Raw genomic sequence first — 20,359 nt, 5'->3', positions numbered from 1 at the left:
ACAAGCGCACCCGTCTGTCAGCTGAGAGTGCCGACCGGCTCACTTTGATAAAAATGAACCACCACTGGATAGAGCCTTCATTTTTGTGCCCACCTGTGTAAAGCACCCCAACATGAAACTCCATGTCTGTACTCAACCTCTCCAATTCCTCCGCATCCTCATACTCATCCACCATAAGCGTTGCACAATTCTGCTAATACTAGGCTCCCTCCAACATGATTTCCCCCAACTCTGCTGGTTAGAGGCTCCCTCCACCCTGATTTCCACCAACTCTGCTGGTTAGAGGCTCCCTCCACCCTGCTTTCCCACAACTCTGCTGGTTAGAGGCTCCTTCCACCATGAATTTGCCCAAACTGGGCTGTTTAGAGGCTCCCTCCACCATGAATTGGTCCAAACTGGGTTTTTTAGAGGCTCCCTCCACCATGAATTGGTCCAAACTGGGCTGGTTAGAGGCTCCCTCCACCATGAATTTCCCAAAACTTGGCTGTTTAGAGGCTCCCTCCACCATTAATTGGTCCAAACTGGGCTGGTTAGAGGCTCCCTCCACCATGAATTTGCCCAAACTGGGGTGGTTAGAGGCTCCCTCCACCATTAATTGGTCCAAACTGGGCTGGTTAGAGGCTCCCTCCACAATTAATTGGTCCAAACTGGGCTAATTAGAGGCTCCCTCCACCATGAATTGGTCCAAACTGGGTTTTTTAGAGGCTCCCTCCACCATGAATTTGCCCAAACTGGGCTGTTTAGAGGCTCCCTCCACCATGAATTGGTCCAAACTGGGCTGGTTAGAGGCTCCCTCCACCATGAATTGGTCCAAACTGGGCTGGTTAGAGGCTCCCTCCACCATGAATTTCCCAAAACTTGGCTGTTTAGAGGCTCCCTCCACCATTAATTGGTCCAAACTGGGCTGGTTAGAGGCTCCCTCCACCATGAATTTGCCCAAACTGGGCTGTTTAGAGGCTCCCTCCACCATGAATTTGCCCAAACTGGGCTGGTTAGAGGCTCCCTCCACCATGAATTGGTCCAAACTGGGATGGTTAGAGGCTCCCTCCACCATGAATTTGCCCAAACTGGGCTGTTTAGAGGCTCCCTCCACCATGAATTTGCCCAAACTGGGCTGGTTAGAGGCTCCCTCCACCATGAATTGGTCCAAACGGGTTTTTAGAGGCTCCCTTCACCATGAATTGGTCCAAACTTGGCTGTTTAGAGGCTCCCTCCACCATGAATTTGCCCAAACTGGGCTGTTTAGAGGCTCCCTCCACCATGAATTTGCCCAAACTGGGCTGGTTAGAGGCTCCCTCCACCATGAATTGGTCCAAACTGGGCTGGTTAGAGGCTCCCTCCACCATGAATTTGCCCAAACTGGGCTGTTTAGAGGCTCCCTCCACCATGAATTTGCCCAAACTGGGCTGGTTAGAGGCTCCCTCCACCATGAATTGGTCCAAACGGGTTTTTAGAGGCTCCCTTCACCATGAATTGGTCCAAACTTGGCTGTTTAGAGGCTCCCTCCACCATGAATTGGTCCAAACTGGGGGTTTTAGAGGCTCCCTCCACCATGAATTTGCCCAAACTGGGCTGTTTAGAGGCTCCCTCCACCATGAATTGGTCCAAACTGGGTTTTTTAGAGGCTCCCTCCACCATGAATTGGTCCAAACTGGGCTGGTTAGAGGCTCCCTCCACCATGAATTGGTCCAAACTGGGGTGGTTAGAGGCTCCCTCCACCATTAATTGGTCCAAACTGGGCTGGTTAGAGGCTCCCTCCACCATTAATTGGTCCAAACTGGGCTGGTTAGAGGCTCCCTCCACCATGAATTTGCCCAAACTGGGCTGGTTAGAGGCTCCCTCCACCATGAATTGGTCCAAACTGGGGTTTTTAGAGGCTCCCTCCACCATGAATTGGTCCAAACTGGGGTTTTTAGAGTCTCCCTCCACCATGAATTGGTCCAAACTGGGGTTTTTAGAGGCTCCCTCCACCATGAATTTGCCCAAACTCTGCTGGTTAGAGGCTCAATCCACCCTGATTTTCAAAACAAATGTTGGTGCCAACCTCAACTTACTACAAGGGCCAAATTCACTGCTGGTGACAAGCTCTCCTCACTGCAAGTGCCAAATACACATGTTTCAAGGTGTTTTCCTACTGTCAGAGAGGTGGTATTGAGTGTGTAAAGTGTGTAGTTGTTAGGCTGTGATGTTGGGGTAATAGAGGGTCTTTGGTGTGTTAGATGCCCCCAGACATGCTTCCCCTGCTGTCCCAGTGTCATTCCAGAGGTGTTGGCATCATTTCCTGGGGTGTCATAGTGGACTTGGTGACCCTCCAGACACGGATTTGGGTTTCCCCCTTAACGAGTATCTGTTCCCCATAGACTATAATGGGGTTCGAAACCCGTTCGAACACACGAACATTGAGCGGCTGTTCGAATCGAATTTCGAACCTCGAACATTTTAGTGTTCGCTCATCTCTATTAAACAGCATAATAATAATAATAATAATAATAATAATAATAAAGGTTTAATATGTTTAGACACCTGGTGGGACTCCGTGTGTTACCCAGGATTCCTGTAGTTTCATCTTCTCTTGACTTTCATAAGGACCAAATAAAAGCCCATCACGTTCTTGGCGTAAGTAGTATGATCCTTCCAGGTCTCTGATAACTGGGAGCTCCTTCTTTAAGGCTTTCACTTCAGGGACTGTTCCAGTAACCACATACTGATGGTGAACAGGAATAAGAGGATGGTCAAGTCCTATCAACTTCCCAACTTCCCGAGCCCAAAATCCTAGGAGATAAAAAGCCGGTCAGATACATGGTAATAGACAGCAGAACAGTATGGTAGAAAGGAATCCAATAAGAACTGACAGACGTTGTGTTTTGTCCATTGATCCCTGGAGCAAAAATTTGAGGCACGTAGAAGTTCTATCAGAATTTTTGCTGCAAAAACAACGATACATCTGTTTTGTGGAGTGATCCTACACATGTAAATTGTCTTTACTAGGAGAGAAAGGGGCCGCTAACTATACACACAATGTGGCAGGGCGGCATTTCGTATAGATGGGAGTCCCACGTTTTGGAACAACCCTGGAACTATTTTCTGCTCAAAAGTGTTTTTCAGAACGTTTCATGACCTATCCTTAGAAATGGTCATTAACATCAGATCAGTGGGGGTCCAATGCTTAGCACCTCCACCATGATCTTATGTTGTAACTGGCAGATTTGCTGCAATACCAAGCACAGCCACATTAGAATGTACCACACTCAATAAGCAGTCTGAATGCTGCAACCGAATGTTGCTTCGAAGATCAGATACTAATGATCTAACATAATCCTGGAAATGTCTTGGCATCTACCACTGGCTGTGACATTTCATCTAGGAATGGAGATCTCCCAGCTTTCACATGTCACACGTTCTCCTCTGTATTCATTGGCTACACACTCTGCTTCACAAGCCCATTTGAGCCTGATAGGGTATATGTCATACGTAGCATGTACTAGCTCTTTGTGTGCAAAAAAACTTCAAAAGTCATAAAGTATTATCGAATACTGTCAATGGATGAACCATTTTCTTATTAAACAAGACATGCAATTTTTGATGCAAAGTCAGTAGTAGATTCAGAAGAAATGGCCAAATCTACCTTTAAAGTGAGTCCAAAACTGCATGTAAGATTTCAGCCCTGAGGCCTTGTTCACATCTGCGTCAGTAATCCGTTTGGGGAGTTCGCATGGGGACCTCCCCGAATGGAATACCGAACGTATTGGCAAGCGGTGTGCAGTGAAAGCACATGGACCCCATAGACTAAAAGCACGGTCTCCGCACGACTGATGCGGACAGGAAAGTAGATCGTGAAGTACTTTTCTGTCCGGATGTTCCGTGTGGAGACCATGTGGAAAGCACACAAACCCCATTATAGTCTATGGGGTCCGTGTGCTTTCACTGCACAACGATTGCCAATGCGTTCAGTAGTCCGTTTGGGGGTGTCCCCATGCGAACTCCCCCGGACGGATTACCGAGACAGATGTGAACGAGGCTTAAGGCTGAGGCCACTCATTGGAGAAAAGCTGTGGTTTTTGAGGCAGATTTCACTGTGTTTTTTTCTGAGCAAAAGCCAGGAGTAGATTTAGCAGAAGGGAGATGTATGAGAGCTTCCTTTATATTTTCCATTCCTTTTGAAGCCACGCAGCTTATTGCAACATGTGGCATCAGCCTAAAGGAGTTTACTCAGCAACAGTACACTATAGGATACAGAATATGTGTTGCTAACTGATCACTGGGGGACCAATCCCTGAAACACCAAGCAGTCGGGATAAGGCTGGTCTTACACAACCGTATTGATTTTACGGTCCGCAAGTTGCTGATCAGCAACATAGACACTGCAGACACCAGTGTCCTGCCGCACTCGTCCATAGAGTTCTATGGGCGAGTCCGTGCAGAGCTGTGAATTCACGGCCTTTGCAGACCTGCTCTATTCAGTGCGGAGGCCCGGCACACCACGGATAAAATATCTGGTGGTGTAAGAGGCTGCACTGAATATACTGTGTCTGCAATTGAAAACCCTCAATTGCGGAATTACATTACAGTCATGTAAGACCAGCCTAAGGGAGCATTCACACGGAGTAAAGTGGCACGCTATTTGGCACGTTTGCGCCACGTGTTTGACGGCGCGTTTGCGGTCGCGTTAACGCGACCACAAACACGCGCCGTCAAACACGCGGCGCAAACGCGGCGCAAACGCGCCAAATAGCGTGCCACTTTACTCCGTGTGAATGCTCCCTAACAGGGCCCCTGGTTCCTCTGTGTTGATGGAGTGACCATCACTCCAGTGGATAGGAAACTAGTTTTGTTAGGCTGACGCTAGATTACACTTGTCCGTCAGGGGAACCAAACAACAGAGAGGTGGACTACTATAACAGAGGTAACACTGAAAGGGCGTCAGACCCCATTGACTTTAATGGTGTCTTTTGTGTGTCCATTGTTATAAAACTGAAACTGGTGGATTAAAAAGTCCTCTGTGCAGGATTTTTTTCCTCTGCCAATTTTTAGGTGGACACTGCAGATGCAGATGTGAACCTAGCCCAAGTTTGCATGCATACATTTTACATTGCAGTATCACATGTTGCTCTGCATTTCACCTGTTTGGTAATGGTCTCTATAATGAAAGCCTGTTTTGCATTTCTTCAGCAAAAAAAATCACTATGTGAACCTATCCTGAATGGGAAATCCACCTTCAATCCTCTGCAGGTCCTGGATACCTTATTGCAGGTGTCTGATAAGAACAGGTGCCCATATGCCCTGCTAAGGAATAATATAATTCTGTTGTACTTTGGCAAGCTCAAGACTTTCATATATTACTAAGATGGACATTTATCTGAATTGTCACCCATGGAAACCGTATAGCAATCCCAAACATCCCCCTGCTTACTGCGGGTCTCCCGCTCTGATATTGAGGGGTTGTCTCTGATGATACTGCCCTATTAAGAAATTCTATTAAATATCTTGTATAACACAGAAAACTTTTTTCTGTCTAATTTCACCGTATATGATGTTGTAGCATTCATATTGTATTAGTTGTGAGACAATGCCATAATATGAATAGTGCTGGGTCTGCAAGTAATTGTACATTGGATTTTCCTAAAAAGTTGAGGAGCAGCCAGGAGGCGGCCTGAGCTAGTTCATTCTGGTTCTGCTCTTCGGACTTGGCACGGATCAGACTCTACTGAACAGTTTCGCTGTTCCAAGTGAGGAAACATGAAGCCAGCTCTACTTGGCACGGATATGACATGAACTAGAATCTGTGATGTGGAGGGAGGGGGTGTCAAGGGGTTATAGGACCATAGTTAAAGCGTTAGTAAAGCTCAGAGTCAACTAGTCCTGATACAAAACCAGGAGATTGTATACGATATTCAGCACACAGGCATTAATACTCTCTATTGCCTTTCCCAATAATGTTAAATGGGTATTAAACCTATTAATCCCGACCCACAGGACAGGGGCAAATTTGCTGATCCAACAGCTGGGCTCCGCATCAATCGCGATAACTGCGGCTTTTGCACCCCAGATTGAATAGAGCCGCAGGATGGAAATGAGCGCCACCACTTCATTGCTCTTCCATGGGTCAGACAGCTACTTACAGGCTTCCTAGTTTTCTGGAGGAGAGCTAACTTGCATGCTTTTCCTCAAGGAACATTGGGTGAGATTTATTAAGACTGCCGTTTCCTATGCCAACCTTAATTGATTCCCCCTCTGGCGCTACATGTATTACAATTATTAGGAGACTCTGGCCCCTTAATAATTCTGGCACATGCCGGAAGGTCATCAAATCTAGGCCGGTCAGTCGTCATGTAACGCACACCAGTCAGTTTTCTGGAGTAGCAGCATTAGTAAATTCCCCTATAGTTTTTTTTTCCTACTTCCCATAGGAGAACAGAATCTCCAAAAACCATTTATATATGATGTGTCCAGTTATACAACACACCTGCACATATACAGAATACCATCCTAGGTGTTTGCAGTCTACTAAAAGGTGTATTTTGTGCAAAACTCTGCTGTATATGAAACTACACCATTGATCCATACGTTCTACAATATGCTTGAAGCAACGGTCACATAGAGTCCAAATAGTCATGCCATACTGTGCTCATAAATAGTTCCATCCATACAATAAAACTTATTTCTTGAAGTCATGAACAAGAAAAAATAATGCACGGCTAGAGCTGGAAGGTAACATAGGACAACTGTAATATAGAGGAATCTCACTGGTTATTTAGTCATGGGGGTGGTCCTATGGTTAAAAGTTATCTCCATATACACTCTGTTCAGCTACTCCTGCTCTATAATATTCTGTCTGAAGATTGGACAGAATTCTCATAGTGACACATTCAAACTGAGGCCCCACAGCTTTTTTTGATGCAGATTGTGATGAATTTTTTTGAGCCAAAGTCAGGAGTGGATTAAGTAAAAAAGAGAGACATATACAGTCCTATGAAAAAGTTTGGGCACCCCTATTAATCTTAATCATTTTTAGTTCTAAATATTTTGGTGTTTGCAGCAGCCATTTCAGTTTGATATATCTAATAACTGATGGACACAGTAATATTTCAGGATTGAAATGAGATTTATTGTACTAACAGAAAATGTGCAATATGCATTAAACCAAAATTTGACCAGTGCAAAAGTCTGGGCACCTCAACAGAGAAGTGACATTAATATTTAGTAGATCCTCCTTTGGCAAAGATAACAGCCTCTAGTCGCTTCCTGTAGCTTTTAATCAGTTCCTGGATCCTGGATGAAGATATTTTGGACCATTCCTCTTTACAAAACAATTCAGGTTCAGTTAAATTTGATGGTCGCCGTGCATGGACAACCCGCTCTCAAATGATCCGAAAACAAAGATTGTTCAACATAGTTGTTCAGGGGAAGGATACAAAAAGTTGTCTGTGAGATTTAACCTGTCAGTTTCCACTGTGAGGAACATAGTAAGGAAATTGAAGACCACAGGGACAGTTCTTGTTAAGCCCAAAAGTGGCAGGCCAAGAAAATATCAGAAAGGCAGAGAAGAAGAATGGTGAGAACAGTCAAGGACAATCCACAGACCACCTCCAAAGAGCTGCAGCATCATCTTGCTGCAGATGGTGTCACTGTGCATCGGTCAACAATACAGCGCACTTTGCACAAGGAGAAGCTGTATGAGAGAGTGATGAGAAAGAAGCCGTTTCTGCAAGCATGCCACAAACAGAGTCGCCTGAGGTATGAAAAAGCACATTTGGACAAGCCAGCTTCATTTTGGAAGAAGGTCCTGTGGACTGATGAAGCAAAGATTGAGTTGTTTGGTCATGCAAAAAGGCGTTATGCATGGCGTCCAAAAAAACCAGCATTCCAAGAAAAACACTTGCTACCCACTGTAAAATTTGGTGGGGGTTCCATCATGCTTTGGGGCTGTGTGGCCAATGCCGACACCGGGAATCTTGTTAAAGTTGAGGGTCGAATGGATTCCACTCAGTATCAGCAGATTCTTGAGAATAATGTTCAAGAATCAGTGACGAAGTTGAAGTTACGCCGGGGATGGATATTTCAGCAAGACAATGATCCAAAACACTGCTCCAAATCAACTCAGGCATTCATGCAGAGGAACAATTACAATGTTCTGGAATGACCATCCCATTCCCCAGACCTGAATATCATTGAACATCTGTGGGATGATTTGAAGCGGGCTGTCCATGCTCAGCCATCATCAAACTTAACTGAACTTGAATTGTTTTGTATAGAGGAATGGTCCAAAATACCTTCATCCAGGATCCAGGAACTGATTAAAAGCTACAGGAAGCGACTAGAGGCTGTTATCTTTGCAAAAGGAGGATGTACTAAATATTAATGTCACTTTTCTGTTGAGGTGCCCATACTTTTGCACCGGTCAAATTTTGGTTTAATGCATATTGCACATTTTCTGTTAGTACAATAAACCTCATTTCAATCCTGAAATATTACTGTGTCCATCAGTTATTAGATATATCAAATTGAAATGGCTGCTGCAAATACCAAAATATTTAGAACTAAAAATGATTAAGATTAATAGGGGTGCCCAAACTTTTTCATAGGACTGTAAGTAATCCTACTAATAAAAACGGCTGAACGAATTGGATGAAATTTGGCACATAGATAGTTTGTAACCTCGATTAACGCATAGGCTACTTTTTATCCCGGTAAATGACATGCCTACATGATTGTTATGAATTTATGTTCATACTAGCATCTGCCCGCAACTTTGTGTGCGGGTTGGAGTTGGCCCTGAGCCGCTGATATTTAGGCATTCGCCGTTGGTTATAATCCGCCGTGTGCCGCCATGTCCACTCCTGCGCACCCCTGTCCCCTTTGCTCCTTACCTGTCCCCGCAGGCTCTTTACCTACCGGCTGCTCCTGGCTCCCTGCAGCCACCCACGTTCTCCACGCTCATGCCCCTTCCCGCCCCGGTGCCCTCAGCCGCCCTCTCTCTTCCATGGCCCCGGCCACACCCCCACTGCACCCTCATCCTCTCCACGGTCCCCTCCCGTGGCGCCCCTGACCCCCTCTCCCTCCCGCATCACCCTGGGTCAACCTCCCCACCCCCCTTTTCCTGCAGACCCCCCTCCTATGGCCCCCACCTGTCGGGCACCCCCTGCACACCCCCCTTCCTTTAGCAGGGCCCCCTCCGCAAAATCCCCTAACTCCCCTGCCGTCACATGCACTGTCCCGCTGACACGGCGTACTCAGCAGAGCTAAGCTGGAGGGTCGGGAAGGCACAAGACCAGTAAGTTGAGTGCGGCGTTGGGGACTGTCGCTGGTTGCCGAGGACTTCCGGCACTGCGGCCTAGGCTATAGCCGCCAAGTGGTGGCGTCCCGGAAGATGCTGTGTAAGTCGGCAATGTGTGCATGCTCCTGCAAATACAGTGTAGTTGCTGTGGCTGGCCGGGCGGTGTCGCGGATCTCGATTGCGCTGGTGTTCGGCAAAGATTCCGGGTCCGGAGCGTGGAAGAGGTAGGTCGCTAGAGTAACCTTAACGTGAGCGGGGAAGTGTGAAAGTATATGTAAATGTTATTGCCTGGGGTTAGGGGCTTGCTATGCTAAGAAGTGTGCGGGATTACAGACCTGCTGCTATGAGTTCTGGTTTTCTGCAGCTCCTGGCAAGAACGTATATCCGTGATTGTCACGAAAAGTAGCCTATCTTTCAAACCTGCCTATGAACTATGAGAAAATTTCACACAAATCGGTTGAGCGGTTTTTGGGTGATTTCCAAACACACAAACTTTCACCTTTATAATATTAGTAGGATAGGATACTATATTACACTGCTCTTCCTACCAGGAGAATCAGCTACTCTGCAGTATGCTGATAAAGTCTGGTCTGTTATCCCTCTATGTAAACACACAGATAACCCTGATTCCATTGTGTACAAGCAAACATAAGACTCTGCATAAGTAAGTCTTCTGTGTACTGTTGAGCCAGAGGGAGGAGGGGAGCCACAAATACAGAAAGTCAGAAGCAGACTCTGGAGGCAGCGTGTTCGGACACTGACTTGGGAAAACAAAGACAAACTGGCAGTTTCCCACTTTTAAACATGGCGAGGAAACGAAAATTGAATTTGTCGCAAATTTAAAAAAAAACAAAAAACAGAGCTATGAAGTTATCCAGAAGTCAACAGACTTCTGCTTAAATGGAGCTAAGGAGTATTGAGCAAGCTAGGCATCAAGTAGCTCTTAGAGCAGCCGAAACGCTGGAACAGATGGATCATCAACGCCAGCAACACACTCATTATATGGCATCCCAGCGAGCTGCTTAGATGCTGCAATAATCACAGGCACAGCACAAGGAACAAGTTCAGTAGCTGGCCAGCTTGAGAGCTGCCGAAATGCCGGAGCAGGCGGATCATCGGCAACAGCAATTTGCTGAGTATAGGCGGATCATCAACACCAACAACACACAGATGAAGTCGAGGGCTGAGGCTAGTTCCTATATATTGTGACAATTGGGGGTAAATTAGCATCAAAGGTAGCAGTTTTCCTGGACTAAAACAGAGGTGTTGGTGGCGCTGGGTGCCAAATAAACAGCAGATCAGGTGATACAATCCAAAATAAGTGGCTTTATTCAGCTTATAAACAGGAACAAAAACAACAAACAACCCACCGACACACAGGGCACTACCTCACTTTTTGAACCCTGACTAAGCTACTGAGGGCAAGATACTTTTGTGAGGTTTCAGCTCACCAGTCCGGCTCACACTGAGCTTAACCAAGTCCTTTATAGAATCCAGTCCTCTGGGACAGACCTCCTGTCTGTCTCTAACTGGTCCACCTGCTCCTGCAGGTCACTAGCAACACTCCCTCTCTGGAGTTGGACTCCTTTTGGATTCCAGTCCTCTTGGGACAGAGCTCCTGTCTGTCTCCAACTGGTCCAGACCAGCAGCACACTCCTGCTGTGTGCACTCCCCCTGGCATACAGCCCCTTTCTCTTTCGTATGGGTGTGGTCAGAGTCCTTTTCAACCCTGTTTTTGGTTGCTCTACAGCGCCCTCTAGGTTCACACCCTCACAATATTTTTTTTTTAAAAAGACTGCATTGGGGGTCCTTAGCCTTAGAAGTAGATTTAGTAGCAGGGAGAAGTATCAATACTTCCTTATATTTCCCATTCCTCTTTTAGGCTAAGGCCCGACGTTGCGGAAACGCAACTTTTTTTGTTGCATATTTTGTTGTGTTTTTTTTTAAAGTCAAAGCCAAGAATGGCTACAAAAGGAATGTTAATATATAGGAAGTTCTTATACTTCTCCCTTCTGCTCAATACACTCCTGGCTTTGGCTCCAAAAACCTCAACAAAATCTGCAACAAAAAAAGCTGTGTTTCCGCAACGTGAGGATTTAGCGGTAGACACTTCTGACTTTAGTTTTTAAAAAAATGCAGCAAAATCTGCAACACAATACGCAGTTTTTCTGCAATGTTTGGCCTTACCCTTGAGCAGACTATTCAGCTTCCAGTTACAGCAGTATATCACTAGATCCTGGAGGGATGAATTACTGTGAGCAACAGCTGTAGTAACTGTATACAGGGAGTTACTGAAACGTAAGTGTAGTTATATAGTATATGTAAGGTCAATTATACTGTCCACATAATACCAGTGATCGAGTATGGCTAGACACAGTGCCTATATATCTGCCATAGTCTATACATAGTATATGGACGCTACGGCTGGTACTATGAACCATAGCACCCACATAATACATGTATATTTTATTAATATATATATATATATATATATATATATATATATATATATATATATATATACACACACCTTAGGTTTCCACTTAATAAGTCATTACCCTGACCTAGTTTGGTGCTCTTAGTATTTGGAGGATACAAGTTTAGCATTCTTATTCCATTTTGGTTTATTATACATTTATTAGTAATAAATTTTATTTTGTTGTAGTCAGAGATAAATATCAAGTAAAAGCAGCAAGAACCTCCAAAAAAAATTGGTATAATTCGGCATAATAATGTCCCTGGCATGTTGGTTTAATAAGTAATATAAGTCAATGTCCTGCCAGGGACTGCGGTTACTTAATACTGCGCCGTGCACTTGGGGTCAATTTAGTACAAACATCATGAGAGGATCTCTGTGTCTTTCTCAGAATTGTGATCTCATAACATAAGCACTTTTCTGGAGCCCACCCACTCATAGAGCAGCTTCCAGAATAGAATAGTTCTTGGGATTTCAAATGAAATTCCTCTCACTTCTGAAAAACAGATGTTGTCTTCAGTCCAAATAAAGCGAGACTCGGTTTTAGGCCCCATTCACACCACCGAGTGTGCTGTTTGAGAGGGGCTCTGATTAGGGTTGAGCGATCATGTTCGGAAAAGATCGGATTCCGATCGGCGATCGAGAAAATTTCACGATCGCCATCGGAATTCCGAACACGATCTTTTTATGTGGGATCGAGATCGGTGATTTTTCCCACAATGCATTGCTTAGCCTTCACACTGAGTATACGATGTATATTCAGTGTGAAGGCTCCGCTGCAGTTCCATAGGAATGAATGGAAGCAGCCAGCACACAGCCTTAACCCCCTGCGCGCCGGCTGCCTTCATTCATTCGAATGGAAGGCTAAACTAAATCTCTAGCAGCTACTTACCTCTAGAGATGGCTGCTCCAGTGCCCTCCTTCTTCTTGCCTTGCTGCCCCGCCTCCCAGGTTAGTGTTTAAAGCGCTAGGTAGGCGGGGCTTGTGGCTTAGTGTGGGCGGGTACAGGGCGGGGAGACATGACGTCTCCCCTCCCAGTACCCGCCCACACTCTCCTAACCCGCCCACACTCTCCTAACCTGGCAGGGAGGGGGCAGCGAAGAGAGAAGAGCAGCGTGGAGCAGCAGCGAGGCGAAGAATGAAGGCACGGGGCACAGGACCAGCCATCTCTGGAGGTAAGTGGACACCAGGGGGTAGGATTGCTTTTAAAATCCGATCTATGATTAATAAAAAAATCCCATTGACTTACATTGGGATCGGAATTGGGATCGAGATCGGGTTCGAATGAAAAATGATCGGAAATCGGATTTTAAAATCGATCCTGAAAAGTCAAGATCGGCTCAACCCTAGCTCCGATACTCAATTCCAATCCCCTAATAATTATAGAGCAGGTCCTGTCCTGCTTCATAATACTGAATCAGTATGAGATGGGACCCCCTTAGAAATAAACGACTTATGGAAGGCACTTGGATGATACTTGGTGACCTACGTGTGATCCAAGTGTGATTGGCACCCACTCAACTCAAGCACAGAACTGTGTATTTATACATTTATACCAGTGGTTTACATAGAGCACAGAGGGCCCTATTGCCAAGATGAAACCTGGGCCCCTATTACATGGTTGCCAACTTTCTCCAATATGGCAGGACTAGAAAAAAAACACAAAGAGCACTGCGCCGTACCTAGCGCAATATCCCTCGTATACCGGAATTTTATCCATTACTAAGGTAGTAAATAATCACCTTTGTGATATATGTTTTAGATGCCAAACCAATATCACCTATACGGGTCTTAAGCAGCAAGGATCCCCACAATAGATCAATACAAATAGGACCAGTCATCCAAATGTGTATGCATAGGAAAGACAAAGAAAATCAATGGATCCGCGCTTACCCTCCCAACGACTTTTATTCAGCATATGATAGACAACACACAACGCATTTCTGTCCAAAGGACAGAAACGGACACTTGAAAAAGGGACGAGCTGCGTCCCGAAACGCGTTGTGTGTTGTCTATCATATGCTGAATAAAAGTCGTTGGGAGGGTAAGCGCGGATCCATTGATTTTCTTTGTCTTTCCTATGCATACACATTTGGATGACTGGTCCTATTTGTATTGATCCAATATGGCAGGACTGTCCTGCATCTTCAGAAACTATCCCAGAAAATGTCCTGACCCAAAAGTGGCAAAAATTAGAATAACTCTTCCCAAAAGCGTGTGGTTCTTCTCAGTTTCATGGCATCCCTTGGGTGAAGTTATAACGCCTCGCTCTATTTTACCAACCTAAATTTTGGTAAGTACTGGGTTGTAAGTGCAGTAGAGCTTGGTATTTGTCTCCCACTCTCTATTTATAACCCTTACGACAAATGCTTATCCCCTTGTTTGCTAAACATACAATTTCTCTGTAAAGCGAAATCCTAAAATAGGTTTTTCCACCCAATAGAGGAGCAGATGGGATCGACCAAGTTTGGGGTCCTTTTTTCATGGATCCCATAGTAGCCTCATGATCTGCCTCCATTGACTGTATATCATTGGCGTTTGGTCTCTCTACTGTGTACATGGAATGTATACTTCCCATTCTGACATCCACATTCAATGGTTATTCCCATCATGTATAGTTAGGTCATGTCACCGTATAATCAGTGGGGATCTGACCTCGAGGACCCTTACCAGTACTGATAATTAGAGATGAGCGAACACTAAAATGTTCGAGGTTCGAAATTCGATTCGAACAGCCGCTCAATGTTCGTGTGTTCGAACGGGTTTCGAACCCCATTATAGTCTATGGGGAACAGATACTCGTTAAGGGGGAAACCCAAATCCGTGTCTGGAGGGTCACCAAGTCCACTATGACACCCCAGGAAATGATGCCAACACCTCTGGAATGACACTGGGACAGCAGGGGAAGCATGTCTGGGGGCATCTAACACACCAAAGACCCTCTATTACCCCAACATCACTGCCTAACAACTACACACTTTCCACATTCAAAAAAACCTCTATCAAAGTGGGAAAATACCTGGAAACCTTCTTTACTCCCCAAATGGATGGACACAAACCCCAATTTAAGCTCAACAAACAGTAACAACCACCCCTTTAAATCACGTTCCCCATGACAACCACAAATGGAATAGGCAATGGGAATTCCAAAAGCCCTCACCCTTAACTGTCATTTTGAGTGTGTGTGTGTGTGTGTGATGTGGTAAGACCTTCCAAAATTCACTTTTCTAGCCCTTAACATGAGCCCTTCCAAACAAAGTTACAGGACCTTAAGCTGAGCTACCAGCAGAGATTGAGGCCCTTGGCATGAGTAGAGCCTTGCACCAGCAGTGTTTTTGGCACTTAGGGTGAGTTGAGCCTTGTACCAGTGTGTGTCCCTTAACATCAGGCGGGCCCTAAGTTCTGCGCTTTGCACAAAAGTTCCACATTAACTAGGCTGAATGGTACAAAGATTAGTAGGCCCGAGAACCAGGAACAGGTCTTGCAATGGCTGTCGGATAACGCTTAAAGTACATTGTCCACCAGCCAGGCAGCCTCTACCTCCTCTTACCCAACAGTCTTGTCCTCCTTCCACCCAAAATTCCCAATCTTCCCAGAACAATAACCCCAACTGTCCCTGCTCCCCAGAGCTGTTCTCCCTTCCTTTGACTGTACCGCAACCTGCCCCTCCATTTCGCGATTCCACGGACCTAACAGACGAGTATCTGTGTCCAGATGCTCAAACACTAGAGTCTCCTCCATTCCATCTCCGGTCGATTTGGTGGCGGATGACCAGCAACCCACCCTCATCGACGACGATGAGACGCAGTTGCTGTCAGGGCAGCCAGTTGACATGCGCATTGTGCAGGAGGAGGAGGCGAGACAGGAGTTGGAAGAGGAGGTGGTGGACGACGAGGACACCGACCCCACCTGGACAAGGCAGATGTCAAGCTGGGAAAGTAGTGTGGATGTTGAGGCAGGTGCAGCACCAAAAAGGGTAGCTAGAGGCAGAGACATGTCCAGAGGCAGAGGTCAGCTGCTTTGCCGAAGCCAGGCCAGACCCGGAATGTCCGAAGATGTTCCCTTTTGTACCCAGCCCAGAAAAACTCCCCCATCGAGGGCACGTTTCTTGAAGGTGTAGAGTTTTTTCAAGGAATGCGCCGAGGACAGATATAGTGTCGTCTACACAATTTGCCTCTCGAAATCGAGTAGGGGCCCTGAGAAGAGCAACCTGTCCACCACTTCAATGCACCGTCATTTGGAATCCAAGCAATGGAATCAGTGGCAGGCAGCAACGGCAGGACAAACGTCGCCCGCCGTTCATGCCACTGCCTCTGCTCACAGTGCTGGCGATGCACTCCAGAGGACAAGCCAGGACATCACTTCATCTGCCTCTGCCACTTTGTTGACTTCTCCCTCATCCTCCACTGTTTCTGTCTTATCTCCTTCTCCTGCACCATCAAAGGCACCATCAGGCGCTTCTTTACAACAACCCACCATCTCTCAGACATTGGAGCACCGGCAGAAATACACCGCTAACCACCCACCCACGCAAGCCTAGAACGCCAACATCGCTAAACTGCTGGCCCAGGAGAGGTTGGCGTTCCGGCTTGTTGAAACTCCCGCCTTCCCGGACCTGATGGCAACTGTGGCACCTCACTATGCCGTCCCTAGCCGTCTCAACTTCTCCCGGTGTGGCGTCCCCGCCTTGCACCAGCACGTGTCACTCAACATCAGGTGGGCCCTTAGTTCCGCGCTTTGCTGCAAGGTCCACTTGACCACCGACACTTGGACAAGCGCCTGTGGTCAGGGATGCTGCAGTGCTTATCTTTAATGACAGGCAGGGTGAATGTGGTGGAGTCTGTTCCCCGGGTGCAAACTGGGGTGGCCTATCTCCTCTCCCAGGCCAAAATTCATGGCAGGAGTAGACTGAAACCCTACGACGCTGCAACCTCCACCCCAGCTACTAGCGGCAAACGCTAAAACACTGGTGTGGGGAGACGTCAGCAGGCGGTGCTGAAGCTCATCAGCTTGGGGGACAGACAGCACAGTGCCTCCGAGGTCAGGGATGCCATCCTGGCTGAGATGGCATTTTTTTTTCCCTGCTACACCTGGGGCCTGGCATTTTTACGCCTGTGATAATGGCTGGAACCTGGTAGCGGCTCTGGAGCTTGCCAGCCTCCAACACGTTCCATGTTTGGCCCACGTCTAACCTAGTGGTGCAAAGTTTTTTAAAAACATACCCAAATGTACCGAAGCTACTGTTGAAAATGCGGCGCTTGTGCGCCCACTTTTGCAAGTGCACAGGAGTCGCTGCTAGCCTAAAAACACTCTAGCAAGGCCTACATCTGTCCAAACACAGGCTGTTGTCCGTCATTCACACACGCTGAAACCCTACAATACCATATCTTGAGCAGGGTGTGTGAGCTGCACAGACCTTTGATGGAGTTCCATCTACAAAACCCAAGGGTTCCTCAAAGTCAGCAACCAAAGTTTCTGCACCATGAGTTTCCAGGGGTGGCAGAGTTATGGCTAGGGGCAGAGGCATGGATAGGGATGATGTCTAGGGGCAAAAGCAGTGTGGATGTGGAGGCAAGCTAAGCAGGAAAAACTGGGGGTACAAGCTAAGGCATGGACTGGGGTGATGTCTAGGGGCAAAAGCAGTGTGGATGTGGAGGCAAGCTAAGCAGGGAAAAACTGGGGGTACAAGCTAAGGCATGGACTGGGGTGATGTCTAGGGGCAAAAGCAGTGTGGATGTGGAGGCAAGCTAAGCAGGAAAAACTGGGGGTACAAGCTAAGGCATGGACTGGGGTGATGTCTAGGGGCAAAAGCAGTGTGGATGTGGAGGCAAGCAAAGCAGGGAAAATGGTGGCTAGAGGCAAAGGGATGTCCATAGGCAGCAAGGGCAAAGATGCAAAACTCTCCCGTTTCAAGAATTTTCCTGACTTGTCTCCCCACAAAACATTCCTGGGAGGAGGGCTGAAACACCACCCTCCTCCTCCTCCGCTGTTAGATTGACCCCAGCTACGAGCTGAAAACGCTGCAACACTGGTGTGGGGAGACGTCAGCAGGCTGGGCTGAAGCTCATCAGCTTGGGAGACGGACAGCACACTGCCTCTGAGGTCAGGGATGCCATCCTGGATGAGATGGCAATTTGTTTATCCCCGCTGCCCCTGGGGCCAGGCTTTTTTGTCTTGTTGGAGGGCTCTGGAGCTTGCCAGCCTCCAACACGTTCCATGCCTGGCCCACGTGTTCAATGTAGTGGTGCAATGATTTTTAAAAACATACCCCAAATTAGCTGAGCTAAGGGTGAAAGTGCGGCACTTGGACACCCACTTTCCCAAGTCTACAGTACCTGGAGCTAGCCGCAATACACTCCAGCAAGGCCTACATCTGCCTGAAGCACCTACTGTTGTGCGAGGTCACCACACGCTCTAACCCTAGATACCGTATGTTCAGCAGGGTGTGTGAGCAGCAGAGACCTTTGATGGAGTACCAGCTACAAAACCCAAGGGTTCCTCAGAGTCAGCTCCCTCACTTTCTGCACATTGAGTTTCCATGGGTGGCAGACTTATGGCTAGAGGCACAGGCATGGATAGGGGTGATGTGTAGGGGCAAAAGCAGTGTGGATGTGGAGGCAAGCTAAGCAGCAAAAACTGGGGGTACAAGCAGCCGGTGGCATCATCACTGACAAGCACAGCTGTCTGTCAGCTGACAGGCTGACTTTCACCAAAATGAACAGACAATGGATAGACTCATCATATACATGTCAGTTACATGACAAATTTAGTGCAATTTGCAAGTCCAAGATAGTTTGGAGATCTGCGGAGAGGAATCTCACCACCTCTTGCGGGTGCCATCATTTGGAAGGCAAGCCCTGGGCTCAGTGGGTGAGAGCAAGCGCAGGATAATCGTCGTTTGGCCTGGCGGCCACTGCCTCTCCCACTGTTGACAGGGCTGGCGCTGCAGTCCAGACCAGCAGCCAGGACACCTCCACATCTGCCTCTGACACTTTGGGGAGTTCACCCTTATCCTCACCTTTTCCTGCCATTTCTCCTTTTGTCCGCACCATCATGCTCCTCTTCCCAGCAACTCCCCATCTCCCAAGCCTTTCATTTCATGCTAAAGTACAGCGCAACCCATCCACATGCCCAAGGCTTCAACGGCCTCATCTCAAGAAATCTGGCCCAGGAGATGTTGGAATCCCGGCTGGGGGACACTCTGCCCTTTTTGGGCAGAGTGTCTACTGCGCCACCGCACTGTGCCGTCCACACCAGCACTTTCCCCCAAACATGAGGCGGTCCCTAAATTCAGCACTTAGCCCTAAAGTTCCATGTGACCAGTTACGAATGGACAAGTGCATGCGGACAGGGACGCTACCTTTCAATTTGGGCACAGTGGTTGAATGTAGTTGAGGCGTGGACCGGGTCGCAAAATGTGGTGGCCTGACTTGTCTCCCCACACAACATTCCTGGGAGGAGGGCTGAAACACCACCCTCCTCCGCTGTTAAATTGACCCCAGCTACGAGCTGGAAACGCTGCAACACTGGTGTGGGGAGACGTCAGCGGGCCGTGCTGAAGCTCATCAGCTTGGGGGCCAGACAGCACACTGCCTACAAAGTAAGTCATGCGATCCTCGATGAGACGGCAATGTGGTTTTTGCCACTGCACCTGGGCCCAGGCATGTTGTCATGTGTGATAATGGCCGTAACCTGGGATTGGCTCTGTAGCTTGGCAGCCTGCAACATATTCCATGCCTGGGCCACGTTTTTAACTCATTGCTGCTAATCTTTTGAAAAAGGTACCCCAATGTTCCTGAGCTACTGGTGAAAGTGTGGCGCTTGTGTGGATAGTTTTTAAAGTCTATAGTTGCCGCTGCTAGCCTCTATGCACTCCTACAACGCCTGTACCTGCTGGAACAACGGCTGTTGTGCGACGTCTCCACACTGCTGGCACTAAACATATCATGTGTTGAGCAGAGTGTGTGAGCAGCACAGACCTTTGATGTAGTTCCAACTCCAAAACCCTCGGGTTCGTCAAAGTCAACTCCCTCAGTTGCTCAACCATGAGTGGCCATGGGTGGCAGACTTATGTGAAATCCCATCCCATCCATTGCACTGGACACGAAACATTAGCATGCGCTCAGCACAACTTCGGATATGGCAGCTGCGTTAAGCAGGGTGCAGGGTACAACACAGACCAGGCCCGAGCACCAGGAACAGGTGTTAGAAATACTGCAGCATCTGCCATTTCCTTCCAATTTTGGGGTTTTGGACCCGCCACCGACTTGTCTGGACCTAAGTGGGGATCATGAGACACAGTTGCCATCAAGGCAAGCTGTGGTCATGTGCGGTTTGCAGTAAGGGGGCAGTGCGCAATTGGAAGAGGAGTTGGTGGATGACGAGGCCACCGACCCCACATGGACAGGGGTGATGTCTAGGGGCTAAAGCAGTGTAGATGTAGAGGGAAGCTAAATCAACAAAAAACCTGGGTAGAAGCAAAGGCATAAACTGGGGTGATGTTTAGGGGTGAAAGCAGTGTAGATGTGGAGGGAAGCTAAGCAGCAAAAACAGTGGGTAGAAGCAAAGGCATGCAAAACTCTACCCTGTTGGAAGACTTATTCCTAGGT

General features: G+C 47.3%; 1 protein-coding gene across 1 annotated transcript in view; it reads right to left on the bottom strand.

The window, feature by feature from the left end:
• DMGDH (dimethylglycine dehydrogenase) overlaps positions 1 to 20,359 on the bottom strand; it is a 60,633-nt gene that overhangs the window by 26,763 nt on the left and 13,511 nt on the right. Inside the window, exon 7 of the mRNA XM_075270108.1 lies at positions 2,524 to 2,772. Within this exon, the coding sequence (XP_075126209.1) occupies positions 2,524 to 2,772 (249 nt within the window). The remainder of the gene's footprint in view (positions 1 to 2,523; positions 2,773 to 20,359) is intronic.

The sequence above is a fragment of the Leptodactylus fuscus genome, chromosome 1, assembly GCF_031893055.1.
Source record: "Leptodactylus fuscus isolate aLepFus1 chromosome 1, aLepFus1.hap2, whole genome shotgun sequence".
Classification (NCBI taxonomy): domain Eukaryota; kingdom Metazoa; phylum Chordata; class Amphibia; order Anura; family Leptodactylidae; genus Leptodactylus; species Leptodactylus fuscus.
The sequence above is the reverse complement of the archived record's forward strand: the minus strand, read 5'-3'. Positions and strand labels throughout refer to the sequence as shown.